Source organism: Dryobates pubescens, chromosome 4 (assembly GCF_014839835.1).
Source record: "Dryobates pubescens isolate bDryPub1 chromosome 4, bDryPub1.pri, whole genome shotgun sequence".
NCBI classification, from domain to species: Eukaryota; Metazoa; Chordata; class Aves; order Piciformes; family Picidae; genus Dryobates; species Dryobates pubescens.
The window spans coordinates 44,748,074-44,772,601 of record NC_071615.1 but is presented as its reverse complement, the minus strand read 5'-3'; the positions used below and the strand labels follow the sequence as shown (position 1 = coordinate 44,772,601).

The following is a 24,528-nucleotide window of genomic DNA, read 5'->3' as shown; positions in this document are numbered from 1 at the left end:
CTTTCCATGGGGCTGCTCTCTAGCAGATCCCATTCCAACCTGTACTGGTGCAGGGCTCTGCACTTATCCCTGTTGAACCTCATTAGGTTCCTCTCTGCCCAGCTCTCAGTCTGTCAAAGTCTTCTTAGGACCAACACAAGAATAATAGTATCATTTTTATAGTAGTTGAGGCAATGTAGCTACAACTTGATAAAATGTCTCTCAGAAAGATACCTACCAGAAAGTGATTTCTACTTTTAAGCTTGATCTAATGCATCTCTCTGTTCTTTGCAACTTACCACAAAACTAATACTCATCCACTTGTTCTGTGAAAGTGTAACTCATTGGGTTCCTGTATGCCAAAATGGTAGGTGAAAGGCATGAAATGAATTCTGACATTACAAAAGGGTGTGGAGTGGAATAACAACCACCTCAGCATGGGAGCACACAGTTTACAGCAGTGTGGACCATGCTGTCATTTGGCAGGTGGTCTGGAATGGAAGAATCTGGCTCAGAAGCATGAGGAGGTTAATAATCAGTAAAATGCACCATAAAATTAATGTCTGCTGGAACATCTGACCCCTAAAGAGACCATTATCATGGGGACTATGGATGAGCTTAGAGAGTAATAACCATGTGGTTATTACTCAGCAAATCATTCTTTTCTCCCCACTAATGCATCTGGTCAGAAATCACCATTGCCTTTGCATCATGTGGGTAGACAAGCAGCACGAGCTCGGCACCCTGGGCAAGTCACTGACCCTAGAATTCCTGTGCCATCACCCTCTATTCCCATCCTCTTGGTGATACTTACACCCATGGTATGGTCCAGGTGAAGACCTACTTGATCCCTGATGGGGCCTGTTGCCTCCACCATAGCAGAGCTCATCTGACTGCACAAGCCCAGCTCCAGAGACTGTGTGGTGCTGGGACGCAGAGTGAATCTGACAACTTTGTGGCTTCCAGTCAGCCCACCTCACCTCTGTCTCTTCTTGCCCTCTTGCAAGCCTTTTGGTGTGCCCAGGTAACAGGGAATGCAAAGCACAATAAGACTAAGCTCTCCTAACTGGAAGGGTGTAAGAAAGACACGACCTGCTCAGGCAAGTCCAGAAGAGGGTCACTGGCTCATTGATCTTAAAATTGGGAGGTTTGTTTTCTCTGGTGGCTGTTTTCTCCCCACCTGTTAGAAATGGTAATAGGGATGCTTTGCAGCAGTGCTCAGAGCATGCTATCTGACTCACTCACCTGCATTAGCATTTTTCCCTCCCAGCCCCTCAGTGAGGTGTCAGTACCATTACCCTTGTTTTAAAAGCCTCAGAAAGGTTAAGTGACTTCCTTCATGTCAGCCATGGATGAAGTCCTCACTCTGCTAAGCACAACTTCATCCTCCTCTCTCTCACGGGTCTCCAAGACAACCATCAGGTTACTTTTGGTTTCTCTGTTATGAAATAATGTCTTTTTATGGGAGCTTTTAAACAACTCCAAGGAAAATAACTCATTAACAGATGGGAAAATAATTGAATTCATGAAGTAAACACTGAACTAAACTTAGGAAAGCTCTGGACATCTCCTCACAGGGGAGTCTGCTGCTCTCTTATTTAGGCTGTTTCTCTGAAGCTGACAATTCATTTTACATTAGCAAATGCTGTAGGGAAATCCCATGTGCTTGCAGCCTCTGCAATAATAAAGCTAGATGTTAGTAAATAGTTAATGTTGTGGGACGCTGGGATGTCAGCCAAATTCTCTCAATTTCTTCAATGTTTTCTAAGAGCTTCTCTGAAAGGTATTTGCAGGCAACACAATACTCCTCAGATTGAACTTCTTACAGCTGGTACTCCTCTCTGTTCTCATTCTAGGCACTGCCTGCTTGTCCTCCCTAAAGCTGCTCCCCAGACCTGACATATTGTAGCCACTGCCCCCAGAATTTCACTTTTCTTGTGTGATCCTGCTGAAGAAGACTATCATCTTAAGACAACAATAGAATTACTTTTAAAAACGATTCTGCACAAATTTGTGCTCACTAGTTCATTAGTTCAAGAAACACTCAGTTCAGATACAGAATTATCCAGACTGCTGAAGCAAATATATCTGGTCCAAAACTTGAGACCTCCATCTCATTCAGTGGAGGCCTTCACTGAATTCTCATCCAAAATGCCTTCCTGGTTTAAATCTCTCTCTTCGTAATGGCTTCATCTTTTTCTCTTGCACAACATCCGCCAACTATTGCCTGCACTCTCAGCTAATCTGAGCTTCCTTTCATGCTCTGCAGATGAGGGCTGGATCCTTTCTTCTTCTCCTCTAAAGCAATATATCTTACCTTAGAACTACCCCTACTGTGTCCAGTCTTGAAAGCACACACACACCCCCCAACACACACTCCCCAGTGCCCTTTTACTTCACTAAGACTGCGCTATGCATTTCTGCAGGTAGAACACATACAGCTCTTTAAATCTGAGAAGTTCAGGTTCAAGGACGTTAAACAACCTATGTAATGTGCCAGTCTCCTTAATAAACATCAGCCACAAAAGGATGTGTGCCAAGCTGCAGAGCTCAGAAAACTTAAAAACCCTTGGAACTCCTTTGTAAAGTAGAATATTACAAATGTCTAGCAGGCTAAGCAGTTGTTGCATCACTCCATATTCTGAATAAAGCTTGCACTTCCACACCACCAGCAGCAGACAATGATGAGTAGCCCAAAGGGCTTGTATCTAACCAAGACATGCATGTGAGAATCACAGGATCACACAGGATGCTAGGGGTTCGAAGAGAGCTTCGAAGACCATTGAGTCCAACCCCCTTGCCAGAGCAGGAAGATACAACCCAGGGAGTGGGCTTTAACTCCACATAACAGCAGGATTCAGCTATGCAGCATGGTATGAAGCTCTACCTGTGCTTGTCCGCCGGAGTGCAGCGGCGGGTGCGGCGAGGTCTGGTGGTGCGCCGGGTGTGCGTGAAGGTGCGAGTGAGAGTGGTGGTGGGGATGGTTCTGCTGGTGGTGAGGCTGAGGATGAGGATGGTGCGCTGGGTGCTGGTGCTGATGTGGGTACGAGTGATGGGGTGGCAGCGTCTGGTGCTGATGAGGGTGTGAGTGCATGTGGTGGTGCGGCGCCTGGTCCTGCCGCGAGCTCATCATTTCCATCATGTGGCCCATGGTGTTCATATTCCCGTTCGACATGGCGCCAGGGTGGTGAGTCAGGGCTGCCTTCAGCCTCTGGAACAGAACAAGGCAGAAAATGCAACAGTCATACATGACCATCTGAGCAATCAGAATCAGATTTCTGCTGTTGTGGAACTAGTGCCTTGTCCTGTGCTTTGAGATTTAGTCAGCTTTTCTTCTCGCTGTTCCCTTGATAAAAGGCATCTTATTTCAGTTTGAGAAAGAACATATTCTTGGGATTTAATCTAGTTTTCCACTATAAATATGTAAAGATATAAACATCTGAGCTGAAATCTAACAGTCACACATTTCCTGCTGTGCTGCTGAGGAAAAATAACTGGCTCTCGTCCTTTTCTCTTTGGCCAGCTCAGTAGCGTTGGCTTCATCCAACTTGTATTCTTGCAACTTTGAAAAAGGAAAAACTGATTAAAGTCAAGGTGAGACAAAGTTCACTTGTTTTTACTACAGATATTATTTAAAAGACTAATTGATAAATATATTGCATGGAGGTGTTTCTTCAGGCTCAAATACACTCTACAGTGGGTGTCATTCTACCTGTGGACTACTGAAATCACTGACATCCTGGAAGAGCATGCAAAAGGTAGAGCCCAGATGTCAGCTAGAAGGGCACCTTCTAAACCCTTCTTTACATCCATAGTCCAGCACCTTGCTCAACATCAACCACTCTACAACACTGGAACAGGCTGCCCATGGGGGTTGTGGAGTCTCCCTGCCTGGAGATACTCAAGACCTGCCTGGATGCATTCCTGTGTGCTCTGCTCTAGGTGATCCTGCTCTGGCAGGAGAGGTTGGACTGGATGATCTTTCGAGGTCCCTTCCAGCCCCTAACATTCTGTGGTTCTGTGATCCACCCAAGACCTCTTATGTCTTTGCATTTCAGAAGAGGTTAGTGTAAGCTTAATTTACTCTCAGTAATTGCAAATAATTAGTCAGCAGAGGATGGTAAGAGAGAAATTGAAGGAAGAACATCCATGGCATCACTAGATGCCAGACTGACAGGCTGTGAATAACCAACCCATCAACTAGCTCATAATTCATTACCCAGGCAGCAGACATAATGAATACCAGATAGCTCATCAGCAAGAGATGCCACCTATGGGTGGCAAGGACCAGCAGGGATACAAGGAACAGAAGTGCACCTTTCCCTGGGGTCACAGGTGACAGTCACAAGCCAACAAGGCTAAAATCTGCCAGTGAAAGAGCGATGACCAGACTGAACAACACTGTGCTTATTGTCTTTAAAGCAAAGAGAGTGACTGCCAGGACACTCAGAACCTATAGCTGGGAATTTCAGTCTACTTTATCTTGAAATAACTTCTGTCTGTGCAGCTCTACTGCGAGACCACAGTTAAAGGATCCTGTGTTCAAAGCTGCCACCCTCTTGTACTTGTGCACCTGGGAGTGAGGAAGAAACAAATTCTTAAGGAGAAAAAAAAGAGGGAAAAAATGTTATAGAAGGCAAAAAGAATAAGAGCGTCAATTTAAAGTATCAGTCTCAACATTTTGCATCCCATATGTTTTTGCAGACATCATGAAAGTCATTCCACTGAGATACTCTAATAGATCCATTAATCCAAATGTGCTTTATTTCATTATCAATCAACTGGATGAAAAAAAATCTTAGAAGAAAAGATGCATTTGCAAAACACATCAGTGCCTCAGTTCATGTGAAGAAAAATACAGGCTGATGACTTTTAAGAGGTTTCCTCAAGAAACTGCAGCATCTGTCACAACCTGTCAGTATTCTCAAAGAGGGACTGAGGGAACTCTGGCAGTGAGGTTAAATATCTCCTTCCTTATCTCTAAACTTAAACCAGAGTTCAATCTGGTATCAATAGCAGTAACCCATCCTGGGTATAAAATGGAGGAGCTGAGTAGCCCTTAACATTTTGTGGCAGTTTTAGGCTAATGCCTAGGAAAATTTTCCACAGATTGAGTAGGAAAGTGGTAGAATGTAAATAAATTACCATTGGATGGAAAGGGAAAATAATGCTAAGGTCTAAAGAATCCCGTTGGTCTGATAACTAACATGAACTGCTTGTCAGCAAGGGTCAGATGCTGGGCTGTGCTCCTGGGACGCCACACTGTGCTGCAGGCTGTGTGGGAGCAGGAAAAAATGGAAAAAAGAGGGGTTTCAAAAGCTGCCTAGAGCTCAGAGTCACAGTGCTGTATCTGCAGGCTCTGGCTGAAGCTGAGAAACAATAACCAGGATTAGTTTATGCACAGATAGCAGCTGCCCTCCATCCCCCTTGGCGAGGCTTTCGGAGGAAGGGTGAGGGCACTGAGGTGGTGTCTGACAGGTTCCCTCCTGTGCAGGGATACAGCCAGCACAGCTTGGCTGCCGGGTGCGTCTGGGTCCCATCCTGCACCAAGTATCTCCTGCGCAGATCTTGGTCCCCACATTAAGCAAAATATCCATAGATCTGCCACGATAACCAGGCCAGCTTTTACTGCTGCATTTAATCCATTGTAAAGCTTCTACAGGTGACCCTCCCATCATACAAATGTGTTGGGGGAGGCCTTACAGCCAGCCTTTCCAGGGTGCTGTAGGATAAGGAGGATAAAGGCTGCTTTTTGGAGGTTAACATGAAATTCTAGGACACAGACTTTCCTTGCTGCCACCTTAGGATCAATCAATAGGTTGGACTTGATGATCTCTGAGGTCTTTTCCAACCTTGTTGATTCTATGAAGTTAGTTGTCTACACTAACTGTTTCTCTTTTTGGTTTCTTTGCTCCAGCTGATACTAGCTGGGTGCTTTTGCTTGGCTGTGTTCTTGTGGCTAAGTACTAGCAAGCTACTCTCTGCTCTCTCTTTTGCCTTGTACAGGGGGAAAGGGAGAGGAGAAGGGGAAGCTACTAGTAGCCCCCTGGTTTTGTCCAGGGGGGTTCTTGTGTTGTTTATGAATTGTAAATGCATGTAAATATTGTATATTTTGTACAGATTCCTTGTAGTTCATATTTCTAGAGTTTAGTGTGCTTGTAAATACAGCTTCCTTTGCCTTCTGACTGAGCTGGTCTGGCAGTTTTATTTTGGGGGGTAATTCTCTCTGAAATTTAGTTGGGAGCTAATTTCAACCCACTACACATTTCTGAATCGAAATTCTTACCCAGGTTACTGTAAGAAGCTGTTCAGAATAACTGGTGTTAGTCAGGAGTGTATTAAAAAAAAGGGGTAACAAGGCATCAATAGGTCAAGTCATGCTGCATATTATTCTCCTTCAAAACTTCCTGAGATCTTTCCCACAGGGCTGAGCCACCACGCACATCTAAGCCAAAGTACCAATAGAAATTCTCCTAACTTTGTTTTCTGAATCACAGAATCGACCAGATTGGAAAAGACCTTCAAGACCATCAAGTCCAACCTATCACCCCACACCAGCTAGTCAACTAAACCATGGCACCAAGTGCCTCATCCAGCCTCTTTTTAAACACCTGCAATGATGGTGACTCCACCACCTCTCTGGGCAGCCCGTTCCAATAGCTAATCTCTCTTTCTGTGAAGAATTTCTTCCCAACATCCAGCCTAAACCTCCCCTGCTGCAGCTTGAGACTCTGTCCTTCTGTCACTGGCTGCCTGGGAGAAGAGACCAAGCCCCACCTGGCTACAACCTCCTTTCAGGTAGTTGTAGAGAGCAATAATGTCTCCTCTGAGCCTCCTCTTCTCCAGGCTAAGCAACCCCAGCTCCCTCAGCCTCTCCTCATAGGGCTTGTGCTCCAAAATACAAAATAACCAAGCCCTTGGTAGGCAGCAGTTTTATGTGATGAATACCTAACAAAATCTTCCAGTGCTATATTTGTCAGACCTCTGGACCTGTACTGCAGCTTGTCTTACTCTAAACTTCAGATTTTTCAAAGCCAAAAAAAAGGGGAAAAACTTAATCTGCAAGTAAACATCATTTTTTTCAGCTGTAAAAACTGTGGCTTACGAGTGTTGTGTGACTGCAAGGAGAATAAATTAGTTTGTTTTCTTTCCATAGCCCCTTCTACCACCTCCATTTATTTGAGATAGCAAATCAAGAGAGACAGTGAGAGGTCTGACATGCAGCTGGTTTCAGTCAATAGGGGTCATTGCCATTTGGTCTGTGTATTTTACAAGCTCCTTGCTGACTCTTCCCACTGGGAGGGTGGGTCAGCTGCCCTGGATCCCAGTGCTGGTGTGAGACCAGCTCTCTACCTCATCCTGTCCCAGTGCACCAACAGCCATCGCCTGGCCCTCACCTCCCTTTAAATTTGTGCTTAGATCAGCCCTGTCTGCACAAACACACACAGAGCAATGCTCATCTTCTATTAGCCAGTCACTGCTGCCCATCAGAAACATTTGGGGAATGAAAACCTTTTTCATTTGCTCTGCAGCAAGATCAATCAGTCTGGATGTTTTAGTTAGAGCACAGGGAGGGAAAATCACCAGAACCTGGTGAACTCTTTGCTTTGAGTATGTGTAGAGCTGGAAGGGCAGGCTGCCTTTTTTGTTATTGTTCTTTTTATGTGTGCTAATTGCAAACAGCTGCTTTAGCTTAGTGTCAAACAAAATGAGATGGCATCAAACCTGATCTTACTGGAGTGCCCACATTAGCAAATGGTCTCTAGAATGAAATGATAACCCAGGACTCAATGCTTTGGCCACCCGGTCTCTCAGGAGCTGTGTGACTGACTTCACCAGAGCCTGCAGGTACCTGGCAGTTCACAGCTTGGGGCTGAGACAGAGGACTCAGATCTGCTCCCACCAAACCCTGACATTTCTGCTAACAAGGTGGCAGTGTTTTTTAGGGCAGTTTCCCATTCTCTCCCTTTTATAGCACAGTTTAAAAAAAACCCCACTCCACACCAACCTCCTACCAAGTGGCAATGCAGCTGCTCATCCCACCTGGCTTTTGGCCTTTACTGATTATTGTTATTATCTCATCAAAGTAACATAGTAACCAATGTGATTCCCACTCAGTCATGCCATTCCCATTAATGGCTGTCAGTGGCACAGAAAACACCAGAAACCTTTCACAGAGAACAGCCTACTCTGCCTCTGAATAAAGAAAATTCCCTTTTGATCCTACAGGACACCAGAAGCACATAAACTCTCATCTTTGATGCTTAGGAGGAATTAGGAACAGTGAATATTGGTGCTCTGCAGGTAGGAGTGCTGTGTTCCTTGTGCTATTGGTCATAGTACTGCTTCTAACAAGGCTGGGGAGAGGCCTCAGGCACAAGCCCTATGAGGAGAGGCTGAGGGAACTGGGATCGTTTAGCCTGGAGAAGAGGAGGCTCAGGGGAGACCTTATTGCTCTCTACAACTACCTGAAAGGTGGTTGTAGCCAGGAAGGGGTTGGTCTCTGCTCCCAGGCAACCAGCACCAGAACAAGGGGACACAGTCTCAAGCTGCACCAGGGGAAGTTTAGGCTCAAGGTGAGGAGAAAGTTCTTCACAGAGAGAGTCATTTGTCATTGGAATGTGCTGCCCAGGGAGGTGGTGGAGTCACCATCCCTGGAGGTGTTCAAGAAGGGATTGGACGTGGCACTTGGTGCCATGGTCTAGTCATGAGGTCTGTGGTGACAGGTTGGACTTGATGATCTTTGAGGTCTCTTCCAACCTTGGTGATACTGTGATACTGTAACACACACACATTTACTGTGAAGCCACCTCACTGAATGTCTCAAAGAAGTTATCATTATTCCTGGAATGTAGGGGTCTTTCTGGAAGCAGGGAATTGTCACAGTGCTTCCTCCATCTAAAGAATGGCACCGTGGTGGAGTGGATTGCTTGGTGTTTCCTTTTATCGGTGTAGGTCCTAATTAATTCTTTGAATGTATCTGGGCAAAATCTAAGTCAGCCAAAAAATGAGCTCCAAGCATTTGAGATCATGAATGAGCAATAGAGTTATTATAGATGTAAACCCAAGTCACTCAATGAGGAGACTGCATTGAATCACACCCGCTGGGGATGAGCCTGTGTCTTCAGGGCAAGAGATTGGAACAATTTCATGCAAGCCAAGAGCCTTCTTTGGTTTCTGTCTGAGATAGCACAAGGTGCTGTGCTTGTCCCGTTGCCCAGGCACATGGTCTTTTATCCCTGCATGTAAGAGGTGTAAACTCAACATTGCTACATCCCAACGTGCATCTTGGCTGGAAAGTAACATGCATACAGAATGAAAGAGAAAACTTTTTATTGCTTGTCTGTGAAACATGATCGTGGTTAGGTACCGAAGACAAGGATTGTAGCTGTTGGTGCTACCTGCTATTTTAATTATGTGTTCCACCTCCTCAGGAAAAAAAAAGTCCAAAATGAGAGGAACTTCAGAAATGGGCAGAATCCAAGGGCATGGGATTTAACACACCCAAATGCTGGGTTCTGCACATTGGCCACAGCAACCCCATGCAGTGCTACAGGCTGGGGTCAGAGTGGCTGGAGAGCGGCCAGGCAGAGAGGAACCTGGGGGTACTGGTTGATGGTAGGCTGAACATGAGCCTGCAGTGTGCCCAGGCAGCCAAGAGGGCCAATGGCATCCTGGCCTGCATCAAGAAGAGTGTGGCCAGCAGGAGCAGGGAGGACATTCTGCCCCTGTACACTGCACTGGTTAGGCTGCACCTCGAGTCCTGTGTCCAGTTCTGGGCCCCTCAGTTTAGGAAGGAGGTTGACTTGCTGGAACGAGTCCAGAGAAGGGCAACAAAGTTGGTGAGGGGTTTGGAACACAGCCCTGTGAGGAGAGACTGAGGGAGCTGGGGTTGCTTAGCCTGGAGAAGAGGAGACTCAGGGGTGACCTTATTGCTCTCTACAACTACCTGAAGGGAAGTTGTAGCCAGGTGGGGTTTGGTCTCTTTTCCCAGGCAACCAGCACCAGAGCAAGAGGACACAGTCTCAAGGGGAGGTTCAGGCTGGAGGTTAGGAAGAAATTCTACACAGAGAGAGTGATTGCCCATTGGAATGGGCTGCCCAGGGAGGTGGTGGAGTCACCATCATTGGAAGTGTTCAGGAGGAGACTTGATGGGGTGCTTGGTGCCATGGGTTAGTTGATTGGGTGGGTTGGATAATAGATTGGATGTGGTGATCTTGAAGGTCTCTTCCAACCTGGTTTATTCTATTCTATTGTCCCTTCCAAGCTGGTTCATTGTACTCTATTTCAGGGCTTCTCTCAGCCCACTCTGCACCCAGCCTGGATTTGTGCCACTACCCTTCACCTACCCCACGCAGCTCCTGCTCCTCCCTCACCATCCTCCCCCCTGCCTAAACAGCTTCTGCTCCACCAACACTATTTTTGCACCCATCCCAGAGCCTGGGGCAAGACCCTTCACCACCCAAGACACCACACAAAGAAGCTCAGCCCAAGCAAGGAGACCCAGCCAGCACCTGTGGATGATATTGGAGTGGTCATCAATCACTGCCCTGCCTAACCGGGGGGCCACCAGGCCCCCCGGCCTTTGTTGTCACCACCACCATCACCCAGTGTGCACCAGGGGCACTCACCAGAGATGAGAGGAGGATCCCTCAGCCCAGATGGGCTCAGCTTGGGGCTTCTGCCTTTCCTGAGGGGGATTAAAAAGGGGAGTGGGCGGGGAGGGCCAAGTGGCCACACCTGGGGTGGGAGGGGACTCCAACAGAGCCCAGGTGCTGTGGGCTTTTTAGACTGGCTGTTAGGAAAAAACTTCTCACAGAATGTGCTGCCCAGGGAGGTGGTTGAGTCACCCACCCTGGATGTGTTTAAAGGCTGTTTAGACCTAGTGCTTGGGGATATGGTTTAGGGGTGAACCTTGTAGAGGAGGATTATCAGTTGGGCTTGGTGATCCTGAGGCTCTTCTCCAACCTGAATGTTCCTGTGAACTTCCCTAACACTTCTGCAGTTCAGGATCTTGCTGATCTCTCATTTTGCTATCATGATGTGTATTTAAAGGTTGCCTTGGGTTTTGCTCCACCTTTCTCCCAAATTGCTAGTGAAAAACAGACAGTATGTTTGTCAGTTTCTTAGAAGAAAAAAGGTGTGGGGGAAAGTAACTAAAACCACATTTGAGGATTGCCTTTTCCACAACTGAAAACTCAGCTAATTTGGGGCTTTTCATGTGTATTGAAACCTCCATCCCTAGAGGTCCCTAGAGGCTGGATGTGGCTGTGAGCAACCTGCTCTAGTGTGAGGTGTCCCTGCCCATGGCAGGGGGTTGGAACTAGATGATCCTTGAGGTCCCTCCCAACCCTGACAATTCTATGATTCTGTGATTTTATTATATGCCATCACCTGTTCATGACAATTTTCTTCCAGTTATTCCTAAGTGGAGAAATGGCAAAACTCTCCTCCAGTTGTACAGATGTTATTACCTGAGTTGTGTATGCTTGCATCCATCAATAAGCTGTTTTATCATCCAGCTGAAATTTAGGCAGGGCCAGACATGGAGTGCTGGTTTTGAATAGGGCTGAATAAGTATGCATTGCTGCAGTCAGAAAAGACCTCTTCCTCTTCTGGTCTACGTGCCCAAATCCCACTCAATTAGAGAAGAGACAAGACCAGCTGTAATATCAGTTTAATGTCTTGTGTGTTCCTATCAGGAGATTATATTGGACCCCTGTAGCAGATGGAATATGATCTCAGAGATATTTTCTTGCACTAGTGACTGTGATTCTTGTCCCTGTTATAAAGGGGTGTAATATGTTCCCCACAAGAGACTGAAGGGAATAGAGATGGGATGGGAATCAGAAAAAACCAGAGACATCAAGCATCCCCACACATTGGCCATTAGGTAGCAAACTCAGAGGAAAACTCTTGATTAGTCAACCTTCATGGCAAGCACTCCACTGACTCTAGTGGCACTAATACTGTTTTCTCATCAGTGATGCTCAAGTTTTCTTTTTCACTCATGCTCCTCTAAGCATCATACCCAAGCTGAATGCATGGACTTCATCCAGCAGCACAAACAGAACTTCACACAAAATATTTCAGAGCATTTCACTGAATGTTATCCTTTCCTCCAATTATGACTGCAATGAGAGAACTTAAGCATAAATGTTACTCAGGTCTTTTATAGCTGACTGCTTACAAGCATCTCACAGTGTAAATAACAGAAACCACTTTGCAAATGTTCCACTCAGATTCATAAAAGCACATTGGAGGCGATTCATCTCCACCCAATAAGTGAACTGCAGATACTTATGAGCACATTTCAGAGACTGGTAATTGGAAAGTCTCTGATGTCACATTAAATGCTTGCTCTGACATTTCCTGTGCAGTAAAACACAGTCCTGCATATTGACTGAAGGAGGAGTTAGAGGTGTGGGAAGGACCTGAAATCCAGAACTGAAGTGACATGTTACGCTAATGTAAAGAGAAAAGGGGGATGCATTTAATTCACAGCTTGCCAGTAAAGTGTGCCAAACTGCTAATCTTTTCATTATTCTCAGGCTGTTTGGCAAATCTGAATTATACTTTTCCCTTCCTTTGTGCTTTCTTCCCTACTTAGTTGGATTTTGTAACAGCACAAACAATGGATCATCGTCCAGCCTTCAGTGCAGCTTAGCTCTAGTGAAAGCAACACATTTGCTCCCTTGTCCTTCCAAATGCAAACTGAATTAAACTTCAGCAGCAAACAGTGAGAATCAACTGCCAACAATGAAAGTGGCAATAAAACTAATAGACACCATGCTGCTCAAGGATGGGTCAGCTGCAAGAGCTGCTTCAGTGTCCCTGAACTCAGGGCACAGAGGAGCTTCAAGCAGCCACGCTGCCTGGTGACATCAGTCCCAGTGACACCTCTCCGGACAACTGCCAGTTTCAAGTAATCGAATGCAGGTCACAGGCAAAATGGCTCAGGGACACTCTACCAGAACTGCCATTGTCTGGTGACAGCATTCAGTTGACTATGGCCAAGGCTCCAGGGACAGTGGAAAACACAAGCAAGTTTACATCCCATCTGCACACAGCAATTTTCTGCTGTTCATCTTAAAGCGCCTTGCAAAGAAGATAAGCGTAGAAGGACATGGACCTGATGGAGAAGGTCCAGAGGAGGGCCACAAAAATGATTGGGGGTTGGAGCACCTCTGCTACGAGGACAGGCTGAGGGAGCTGGGGGTGTTCAGCCTGGAGAAGAGGAGGCTCTGGGGAGACCTAATAGCAGCCTTCCAGTATCTGAAGGGGGCCTACAAGAAGGATGGAGAGACTGTTTGCAAAGGCCTGCAGTGACAGGACGAGGGGCAATGGCTTCAAACTAGAGCAGGGCAGATTTAGATTGGATGTTGTGAACAAGTTCTTTCCTATGAAGGTGGTGGAACACTGCAACAAGTTGCTCAGGGAGCTGGTTGAGGCTCCTTCCCTGAAGATAATTCAGGGTGAGGCTGGACGAGGCCCTGGGCAGCCTGATCTACTTGGGGATGTCCCTGCTGAGTGCGGGGAGGTTGGACTGGATGACCTTTGGAGGTCCCCTCTGGCCTGGACCATTCTATGATTATCCCTGTGTAATGCACTACCTTTTTAAGGATTAGAAGCAGAAAAGTACTAGATCCTCCATTCTTATTCCACACACATTTCTAATGAACAGCCAAATTACAATCAAGACAGAGGATACAGTGAAAGTACAACCTGTGCTTCTCACTATACACTGTTCCTTGCATGAATCATTTCTCAATGCAGTGTGAAACAACTGGATTTGATTTACACAGGAGTCAGGAAATGTAAAGTTCAAAAAAATCAGACCCCTAATTCCCACCAAGTCTAAGTCAATCCCTGCATGTGTATCCATGACAAGGGATATTTAATTATGTAGTCACACAACAGACAGCAAAGTGATTTATTACTGGCAAATGGTGTCATTTAATTTCAACATACAATACCAATGGAAGGATCCAAAAAATACAACCAACTTCTGCCTGATTTCCCTTCTGTGTGCCAAAGTCCAAAAGGAAAGCTGCTACTTAGCTGCTACCTACCCCTGGAGAGGCAAGTTTTTGACAGCAAAATGCCTGGGGATTAATTGCCTGTGCCTGCTATCTGTAGGCAAGCACATACCTAATCGCCACCCTGATTCTCCACACGGACAGTCTTTTGCTTAGTCACTGCCAGATTCACCCTTGGGGTATTCCCATGCATGCTAGGTTGTCACCCTTGGAAAATACAGGAAAGGGAGAGGGGAATACAATCACTCTCTTAACAGCACCCTGCAAGGCAGTGGGGAAACATGGGCTGGATGGTACATGAGTCTGCCCATTCTCTAATGCTTGTATTACAGCTCATTCCCAAGCAAGACACCATGGACACTATACTTTCTTCACATTGGACATAAAACACTTTGGCATAGCCTCTGGCAAAGCAACTAGAGCTCAGAACTTCCTCACTCCTGCAGACAAACTCTGTAACTAGGTTTCCAAAATCATGTTTCCATCTTTGAGTACAGTGTAAGTGGGAAGGGCTGGTACAGTGCTTGCATTGCTTATATATATATATACCTGAGCATACAATGAACATTTATGAATGTATTACATGAAAGAAGTGGGAACTGATTTCAGAGAAAGATTGGGAAATGTTCTATACAAGCCAAAGCACTCTGGGGTTGTATATTTTAATCTGTACTCAGAGATCAGATGAGATTAGCACCACAAAGATCTCTCTGCAGAATACTGCTCTGAAGCCTCAAGATACCTGAAGGAGTGAGTTCAGTTTAATGCCAAGTTGCTTGCATTTCTTTTCTCTCTCATGAGCATAACATACACACCAAAGACATGAGAAAGGCAGGTTCAAAGTCTTTCTCTGTCAGAAGATTTCTGAACTTTAATCACCAACCTCTCAGGTTGATTATGATTAAGTCCTTCATATTCAAAGAAAAATGCCATCCAAGTATACAAAACTTGGGGGTTTGGGTTTGGGTTTTTTCGTCCTTCACTGATGTGATTTTTGAATACTCATTTTTCCTGGAGTAAACCCAGCACATTTAAAGGGCTACTAGCAAGCCAGAAATGGGATACATGTGCATTTTAAAGTGCTTTGATTTCATCCCAGATGTGCAGCGCTCAAGGGCGCACACACAGACACACACACACACCCAGGCTGACTGCACAGCAGATACGACCTGATCTGTAGATTCTGTTTCAAGATTATACCAGCCAGACTCTGAAACATAAAACCAAAGCCCTGACCACTTACAGCCATTAGGGATCCCAGAGCTCTTTGTGAAAGAGTATTGATGTTCATTAGCCTATTGGCCTGACTGGAGAATTCAGTGCAGGTAATTAGATGTTGTTCATTGCCACGCAGTTTCACATGAAGTAAATTTTTTTCTCTCCTTTGTTTCTAAAGGTAAATGATTCCTGACACATTTTTAAAGCATCCATGGGATTGTTTATTTATCTATTTATATATTTTTTTTCCTGAAGAAATGACCAGAATTCAAAGTACAGTGCAAGGACATACAAAATGAGAATGTTCTTAGGGGCTGTTTCACTTTAAAACAAAAGGCCACAACAACAAGTTCCAACATCTGAGCCAGAAAATGAAAACAGCGTTTTAAATGCGTGCATGGCACGTAGAACATAGACACAAAGTGTGAACAGGTTCATTTTGTGTCAATTTGCACTGTTACAAAACTAATGCAATCTGTGCTGTGAGTTTTCTACCTGGGTATCACAAATATTCAGTGGTCAACACATTAGTGTTGATAGGGACTGTTCTATGACACCCCTATGCAATGTGTCTTATGCCCTCCCACCTCTCACCCTGGCTTCTCTTCTCCCCCTGACTTCATCCCTCAGGCTGCTGCCCTCCACCGTGCCCCTTTGCTCTTCACCTGCAATGCCATTCCCCCTCCATTCATAGGCAGCTCAAGTTGCTGCCTTGTTTTTCACCACCTTGCATGTATCAGCTGCTTTTAAACAGCAGTATCTTGGGTCAGATGCATTGAATTTCAAAGCCACTTGAGGCTCCAGGAACAGCAGCGTCTCAGCCCCACTACCAGATACCAGCCTGCTACTCTGTCAGTGCCGTGAGGATTTTTTTAATCCACAACAGCTACAGTGTGAAACGAGAGAAAAAGTATCAACCCCCAACATATTTCTTATTTCTTAGTGATTTGCACTGATAGGCTTTGCTTTGTGTCTGAAGGGGCAGGGAATGCATGCCCAGACAGCTCCCGCGGCCCAGATGACAAGCAGTGACTGACTAAACTGCAGTGCATGAGCTGCTCCCTCACTTGCCCACGGTGTGCTTACTCTTCGGCTTTTCTGAGCAACATGTCCGAGCAAACCAAAACCCCAGCCTTCCCCAGGGAAGGGAAGGATGCTGCCTGCTTGGTAAGCCATTGACTCATCCTGTCACTTCTGGACAGCTGGATTTGGCTTTCCTATGGCACGTACCACAGGATACAAAACAAATTTCATGGGTCAGGGGCCTGGGTAGACTCATGGTTGCAGTAGATGTCACATGAGCAGGATTTCCTCTCTGGGACTAAGCAATAACAGGTGCAGATTATCCTGCCACACCTGATTGCAGACTCTTCCCTGTCCTTCCTGCCCAAAGGAAAGAGGGCAGAAATAACCACTTAAGAGCACATTGCTGGCAGAGGTGCCCTGCCCGTGGAGTGGCAGGTAGAGTGTCTGCATGGCAGCCTGCATCCTGAGAGAGGCAAAACAGATTGTGTGTTGGGTGAGCATCTGCCTTGGGGACAGGATGATGCTAGACCCAGACACCTCCTCACCTACCAGAAGCAGCTGCCAGGATGGCAGGAACAGTCAGTTCCTGCACGTGAGTTACCCATCCATGCTCACTGTCCTTCACAGCACGGAGAAGTCTGCTGCAAAGCATTTCAGGGATCCGGCTGCCCTGGTATTGCCCTACCTACAGCTGTACTTCTACTGAATGAGGGAGAATGCATAAGTACTGTCTTGTTTTGGTGTTTAACACATCTTCCTGTCTCGTCTCCCAGCCTTGCCAACAGCATTATCCATCTTCATGACTCCACCATTGTCTGATTCATTTGACACATGCACCAGAAAAGAAGTCATGTTCTGCACAAGATCATAATGTTGTGATCTCATTCCCATCTAGACTCCTCAGTGACTCCACCACACCTCCCATTTTTTGCTGCCTTAGAGGAGGAGGGACCGAGAAGTTTTTCCAGCTTTCTCACTGGGAGGCTTATAAAAGAGATGCAGAGTGGGATACCAGCCCAGCAAGGGCACACAAATACTTCCTCAAGTATGTTGGGAATCAAGGTAATACCATAGAAACTTCATCTGTTTACCTCCTACCTAAAGTGTGAAACAGCAAAATCTTCCTTGTCTCCTGTTACTTAGGGCTGTTGAGGAACTCTACATTGTGTGTAATTAAAAGGAAACAGCATTTTCCTGTTTCTGATGCTATTATGAGACATTCTGATAGTATTATGGAAATCACTGAACTCTTCTGTCTCAATTTCTTTTTGAAACAAACAAACAAACAGCCTTGTGCACTACCCACCTCTGGGGCATTCAGGACTAAGGGTTATAATGAAGTTCCCCCTTTTGGCTGGCAGGCCAGTAAGTCAGCGAAAGAATTTTGTGATGCTTTGTCTCAGAGAATCACAGAATAGTTTGGATTGGAAGGAACCTTTATAGGTCATCTTAGTCTAACTTCTCTGCAATAAGCTTGAATTAGAGCAGGGCTGCTCAGAGCCCCATCCAGCTTGACCCTGAACAGTTCCAGAGATAAGTGTCTACCACTGCTCTAGGCAGCCTGTTCCACTGCTCCAACACCTTAACTGCAAAAAAAATATCTCTGTATATGTAGTCTAAATGTCCCCTCTTTTAGTTTAAAACCATTAACCCCTTGTCCTGTCACAACAGGCCCTGCTAAAAAGATTGTCCCCATCTTTCTTATAGTCCCCTTTTAAGCCCCAGAAAGGTGGCCCCAGAGCCTTCTCTTCTCCAGGCTGAACACCACCACTCTCCTAGACTGTCCTCACAGGAGAGGTGTTCCAGCCCCCTGATCATTTTTGTGGCCTTCCTCTGGACCTGCTTCAAGAAGTCCATGTCTTCAGTGTGCTGAGGACTCCCTAGCTGGACACAGTACTCCAGGTAGGGTCTCATCAGAGCAGAAAAGAGGGACAGAATCTGCTCTCTCGACCTGCTGGCCACACTGCTTTTTATACAGCCCAGGAAAGAACTGTTTTTCTGAGCTGCAAGCACACATTGACAGTTATGCCCAGCTTTTCATTTACCAGTGCCTCCCAGTCCTTCTTCCAGAGGGCTGCTCCCAAATACCTTCATCCCCCAGCCTCTATTGATACAGGGTGGGTTGCCCTGATCCACGTGCAGGATCTTGCACTCGGCCTTGTTGAACCTCCTGAGGTTCATAAAGGCCCACAACCTTGTCCAGGTCCCTCTGGATGGCATCCCATCCTTCAGGCATGTCAACCCCATTGCTTAACTTGGAGGTGTCTGCAAAGTCACTGAAGGTGCACTTGATTCCACTGTCTGTGTCAATGAGGAAGATATTAAAGTGTCTCCTGTTTGGTTGAACCCCTCAGAGCCCCTCGTGTTCAGCTTCTGTCTTGGCCACAAGAGCTCACAATTTAAGGACAATTAAGAGATAACGCTGTACTGCCATGTGAGGCACAGGTAATCTCACCCCAAACACATGCCCCATTCTCCCTCTGTCTCTCTTGCCCGGTCAGCCACAGGAACATCAGCATCCACCACCAGCTACAGCCTCAATAACCTGTTAGAGTCCTTGCCAAATAAGTTACTCCCTTACAGCTACTCCTCTGGACATCTGCCAAAGGAGAAAAGACAATGGGTGAGTAGGGTGGAGGCAAACCAAACTGGGAGCTTGGCTGGACAGAAGAAGGGAAAAATAGGGAGAAGAGTAAGAGAGGAAAGGTTGAGGCAGCTAATTGTTTCATTTCTTTCCCTGCGGTTAAAGCATTGACAGATAATTTATCACACCCTTTGATGGTGCTCCAGCCGGCAGGGAAAAAGAGCTATCTGGTTATTAATTCAATTAGCCTACTTATTTATCAGCAGAGGGTGAGAAGGTGCAGCCACAGGCCAAACTGTGCTAGTATCAGACCACCTGATACTGGGCTGAGAGGACAACCAGGAACAGGAACGCCCGCCCCGGCTGCTCTGGCCAGCGCAGTCCATCATCATATTGTCTCAGGCCTTCTAAGGCTGGGAAAAAAGGGAAAGCAAACCAACAACCCCCAAACCAAACCAAAACCCCAACACAGTTTAACAGCATACATGATGCACAGCAGTAAGTGAGCAAGGCAGGCTTACAACTCAAGCCATGAGGCTTTGCTGCCAGCTGTTCAGTGCCCTACAAGAAATTTGTTATGTCAGACATTTTGCCCAGATCTGAGATTTTGTATTAATGTTTTTTAGTTCATTAAAATGGCCAAACACGCTTGGGATTTCAGCTTCAGTGGGGATGGTGTTCAAACCAATGCAGTGATACAGCACTGGGCCGACAGAGGCTGTAGGAGAGGGCAAGGACAGCCCTGCCCAGGCACCTGCCAACATTTGCCAGCTTTGAAAAGGGGACATTTTGGAGGGAGGGAGAAGACAAGGGGAGGGAAAAAGGGCTGGTCTGTGCCAGAAAAGTGTCCTGAACTAGGAAAGCATTTCAAAAGGCTGGGATAGCAGGTGGTGAGACTAAACAAGATCTCCCTCCTCTCTAAATGCAGGCAGGGTTTTGGTTTTGGCCAGTGCCAGGTATTGACACAACCTTCCTCTGCCTCTTCTTCAGTCTGCCCTCCTCCATCCATGGCCTATGGATGTGCTCTGTGCTCTATGGGTCTGCCTATCTAGGACTACTAGATTTCTTTCTCATTTGCTAAAGAGTCTTAAGACTTCTGACTCCTGAAGCTCCCAATTCCCAAAATGTTGTGCAAAATACTGCTTGGAGCTATCTGAACAGAGCTGTTTCAAACAGCACAGAATAAGTGGGGAAAAAACATCCCTCATGATGGAGAGCAATATTCAGATTGGTAGATTCAGACTGGATGTCAGGAAGAAGTTCTTCCCCCTGAGGGTGCTGAGACACTGGAAGAGGTTGCCCAAGGAGGCTGTAGAAGCCCCATCCCTGGAGGTTTTTAAGACCAGGCTGTATGTGGCTCTGAGCAGCCTGATGTAGTGTGAGGTGTCCCTGCCCACGGCAGGGGGTTGCAACTAGATGATCCTTGAGGTCCTTTCCAACCCTAACATTCTATGATTCTATGATCCCTATAGCCAAAAAGAAGAAACCCCTTAGCCCTAGAGACCAGAGACTGTGATTTCTATGTGATGTCAGTGCTGTCAGAAACCGTTTGGTTTTCTGTTGCTGCTTCTATAAACCACCCAGCTTCCTTTTCTATCACACATAAACACAGTTACAATACAAGTACTAAGCCCTTAAAAGACACCGGGTAGCTTTCCATTCACACAAGTTAGTCCTGTGATGCTTTGACTTGCAAAAAGAGAATGACCATAAGGATGGAGGGGACCCATTGGGATAAGGCTAGGGTGCACACGCTCTCAAATGCTACCCTCTCATTACTCTTCTCCTTTAGTTCCTCCACCCCCAGATGTTTAAAGAAAATGTGCATTTACATGTTGTTGGGGTTTTTTTCTTTGTTTCTTTAGAGGCATTCTTTTCACTTTCTGAAACCCTTCACGATGTCTCACGGCAGGCCACGGTATCGAAGCAGGATGGCAGCAAATGTTCCCACTGCAGATGAGCTCACCAGAGCTTTTAACAAAAAGGTTTGCTAGCAATGCATCTCCTCAGCCCCTCTGCTCCATGGCCAGGTTTGCCTTTCAGCCTCTCCTGGCTGATGATTACTGTCATATTCTGAACCAAGATCCTGCCTGACAGCCGATTCCACCACCACCGACAGCTTAGGCCACATATCAACGTTTTATAAATTCTTAATTTTCTTGCTGCAGCCATATTGAACAGTTTTGTGCAAATGAGACTTATAATTACCCAGATAAATCAATCCAATGCAGTATTTCTTAGGATCTTTCTCAATTTTCTCCCTGGAGGATGGGATCCCATCTGCTTCGCTACATTTAGGCTAATTGAAGGGCACTGACTTTTCCAAATGGACTCATTAATTACTCCAGCCAGATTCTCCGTGGGGCTCTGCGTTCAACGGGTGACACTTGGGCTGTGCTCTACCATCCACCCTTGTTTAGCAATGTTACTCTGATTCTCAGCTACAAGCTAAAACATTTGCAGATGCTTTGGCAGGAAGGGCCCTGGCCTTAGCTGCACAGTGTTACAAAACAAATGTAATTCTTCTTCTCCTTTGCTTCTAATTTAATATGCATTCAGAATCTATAAATATTGTAACCACGACAGTTTCAGTATGTTTTACTGCTTGCATCATAAATATAAGCAACTGCCCCAAAGAGGAGAATATAAGTTTGCAGGTATTGCACTGTCAGCAGAAGGAGCAGAAGAGAAACAAGCACTTACTGTCACGCTGCAGAAAGTCTGCTGTGCGTGGCAGCATAATGCAAAATTAAACTATTAAACGCAAATGCAAAGCTGTCCTCTATAACTCAGGGCCTGCATTGATTTGATTTGGTTCAGCAGCAGCCTGGACATTCAATACATTCCATGTGTAATTGCGTTGCTCACTCAAACACCAGGCTGACACCGAAGAACACAAAGATAAAGACCCATCTAGCAAAGACCTGACTTAGGTGAGGAAGGTGGTGGTGGTGGTAATCTTCAGACAGAAGCAAGCAGGAGGGAACCTGCCGGCAGCTGCAGAGTGTGGGTCTGCTGGATGGTTTATCAGCTTTCCTCAAGAGCAGGCCAATTTCATGCTGCTTAAAATATTTTATATCCTGAGCACTTGGTTGGTTAATTCTGGTCTATGAGGCAACTGGCCTGGGAATCAGTGACACAATCTGCTGTGAGAGAACAAGCCTTCACACTTTCCAGGAATCCCAAAGCATTCTGTAAACATTGGACCCAACTGGGGATGTTGCCTGGCCCCTTTACATGCATCCACACTGCTGCACCTCACTCTGCTTTGAAGATGAAACCAGTGTCACTAAATGTGTTGGGAGATCCAGTCTACAGAGCAGTGAACTGAAACTCTGACATTGCCCCAGTATTATAGAAACCTTTAGTGGCAGAGCCAGAAGTATAGCACAAGAGCTGAGTTGCTTACAAATAGGGAAGAGTCCTGCTCCCTTTAACTCTTTCCTGCTGACAGCAGTGTCAATCCCCACAATGCAACAAGGGCCTACCTCCTTGTGCATTAATAGAGGCAATAACTCTAGTTACATCAATAAATGGGCAACAGGAAAAGTAGATACATTTTTATATAGATCATCTATATCTATATCTATATCTATATCTATATCTATATCTATATCTATATCTATATCTATATCTGGTTGCTTTGGGCAGTTAATGCCATGCAAACAAAAATCAAATGATGTAATTCATCTAACAAGTTGGTGACTGTACAATTCCTCTCATACAACGTGCCACAGACCTGGACAAATTACTCAGGTAAGTAGACCATGTGTGTAGGGATGTAGATGTGGCTACAAGGGTGTGTATGTTGGGATGTACTTTGCTCTACAGCTCAACAATTTATCTTCTCTGCTATGCTTTCCTTCCTCTGTGTTTTTGCTTCTCCAAAGCTCTTACAAAGACAAACTTGATAAGGAGCTTCCTTTTGGGGACAGAAAATGCCTCTCTTACAACTTCTCCTTCGGATTGCCAGTTTATCTCTTCTAGATGACCCACCTCTGCTTTCCCAGCAGCTAATTAACTCACTCCTTCACTGGCCAGTAGACCAAGCTACACACCTTCAAAAAGAAAGTCTGAAGCAACTCTGTCCTCTGGCAGGGCAGAGTGATTCTAAATTTGAGTGGCTGTGTATTTCATTTTTTGTTCTAATTTTGCTTGCCTCCCATCTCTCTCTGGCTTAGAAACAACTGTTCAACAATCAAAAAGCAATTCAAAAATTGTTCACAAAGAAGAGTAAAGCTAGGAAAGGAGCCCATATATTTTGCTGCTTATTTGGTTGTGTTCTCTAGATCCACTGCTGCAGATGAAGTATGGCAGGCAGGCAGCCCCCTCCTCTGCTCTCTCCTGCCTGCTGGATGGTGACTGGCGCAGTGGCTACAGGGGAGCTATGCTGATCTATGTCAGCTGAGAACCTGGACCCATCCATCTAAGCCCATGCCAGAGCTGCTGGTTAGCACCACATCTGGTTGTGCTTCAGTTCTCAGAAGCCAACCAGAGACATTTTTGTTTAGGTTAATACATTTTACCACCTTTATGACAGTGAAAATCTATAGCTCAAAGGCTCCAGTTCCTAAGGGGGGTGTCCAGGGCCTATGAATCACAAGGAACGTTTTGCAGCGGGAAGGACACGCTGTGTGTTTTGCAATGCAAGAAATCAGTCTAGACATTACCAACTTTTCAAAAACAATGTTGAAAGCAGCCCACTAAAACTTCTCTGATTTTTTCTTTTCTTTTTTTGTTTTTTTTTTTTTAAATTCAGAAACAGCTCCACATGCTCAAATTAACTTGACCATGAGCCAAAGACAGTAAGCTAGTCTCTGCCCTGACTGCTTCAGTGCTACACCTTTTTATTCCAGAGCCGAGGGATATGACATATTATATACACCAGTGAATTGTAAAGTAGTTAATTTTCTGTGCAGCTGATAGGAGTGATCGATTGGGCTCACTCCTTACAGCTGCCTCACCTTCTCCCTCTGCCACAGAAACAGCTCAGATCACAACATCCATCAAGTCACATATGAAATTTTAGTGCAGGGCTCCACAGGACAGCAGGCAGGGCTTCATGTTCACTTCTGTAGTTAAGCATCACAGGCAGTGTTGCCCTGCACGGCTCTGAATCGGACTGTAATATTATTTCCCATCTCCTATTCTGTTCAGTTGCTTGAAGAAATGCATCACTATTTTATTTCACATGAAGTTTGAGGTGAAGGGGAAAATGCAACAGGATTTAGTGGCAGCTAAAACTGCCTGCAAGTTCTTTAACCTTTTCCTTAATTCTTTCCTGTTGTCTCTGTCGGCATCTTTTTCCTGTTATAGTAGCATTCAGAAATATTTCAGTAAGATTCAAAGACAACTTCATGTGTTTAACATCTTCATTTTTTAAAAGGAAGCTCCAATATAATTTCACCACTCTTGAAAGTTCATTATTCCAAAAGGCTTTTTTTTTTCCCCCCATTGCCTTCTCCTGACTGAAAACCGTGTGTCTTTCTTAGCTAAAAATCACTCTATTTTGAGCAAGAAGTAATGTTATCAAGAGCAACATGCATCTGACAGGGTTTTGCCCACAACTGAAATAATGTTGATTTATTTTTAAAGTGTTTCATCAACTCGTACATGTATGGCTAGACCAAATTATACCCAATTAAACCAGGCATATTCTGGCTTAGATTAGAATTAGGCAAA

The 24,528-nt window shown here is 45.5% G+C and overlaps 1 protein-coding gene across 2 annotated transcripts in view; it reads right to left on the bottom strand.

Annotated features, from left to right (window-relative positions):
• Nucleotides 1-24,528, bottom strand: part of CREB5 (cAMP responsive element binding protein 5) — a 280,457-nt gene that overhangs the window by 6,687 nt on the left and 249,242 nt on the right. For both annotated transcript variants that reach the window (XM_009908587.2, XM_054161205.1), the window contains one exon: nucleotides 2,867-3,190. In XM_009908587.2, coding sequence (XP_009906889.2) covers nucleotides 2,867-3,190 — 324 coding nt within the window. The remainder of the gene's footprint in view (nucleotides 1-2,866; nucleotides 3,191-24,528) is intronic.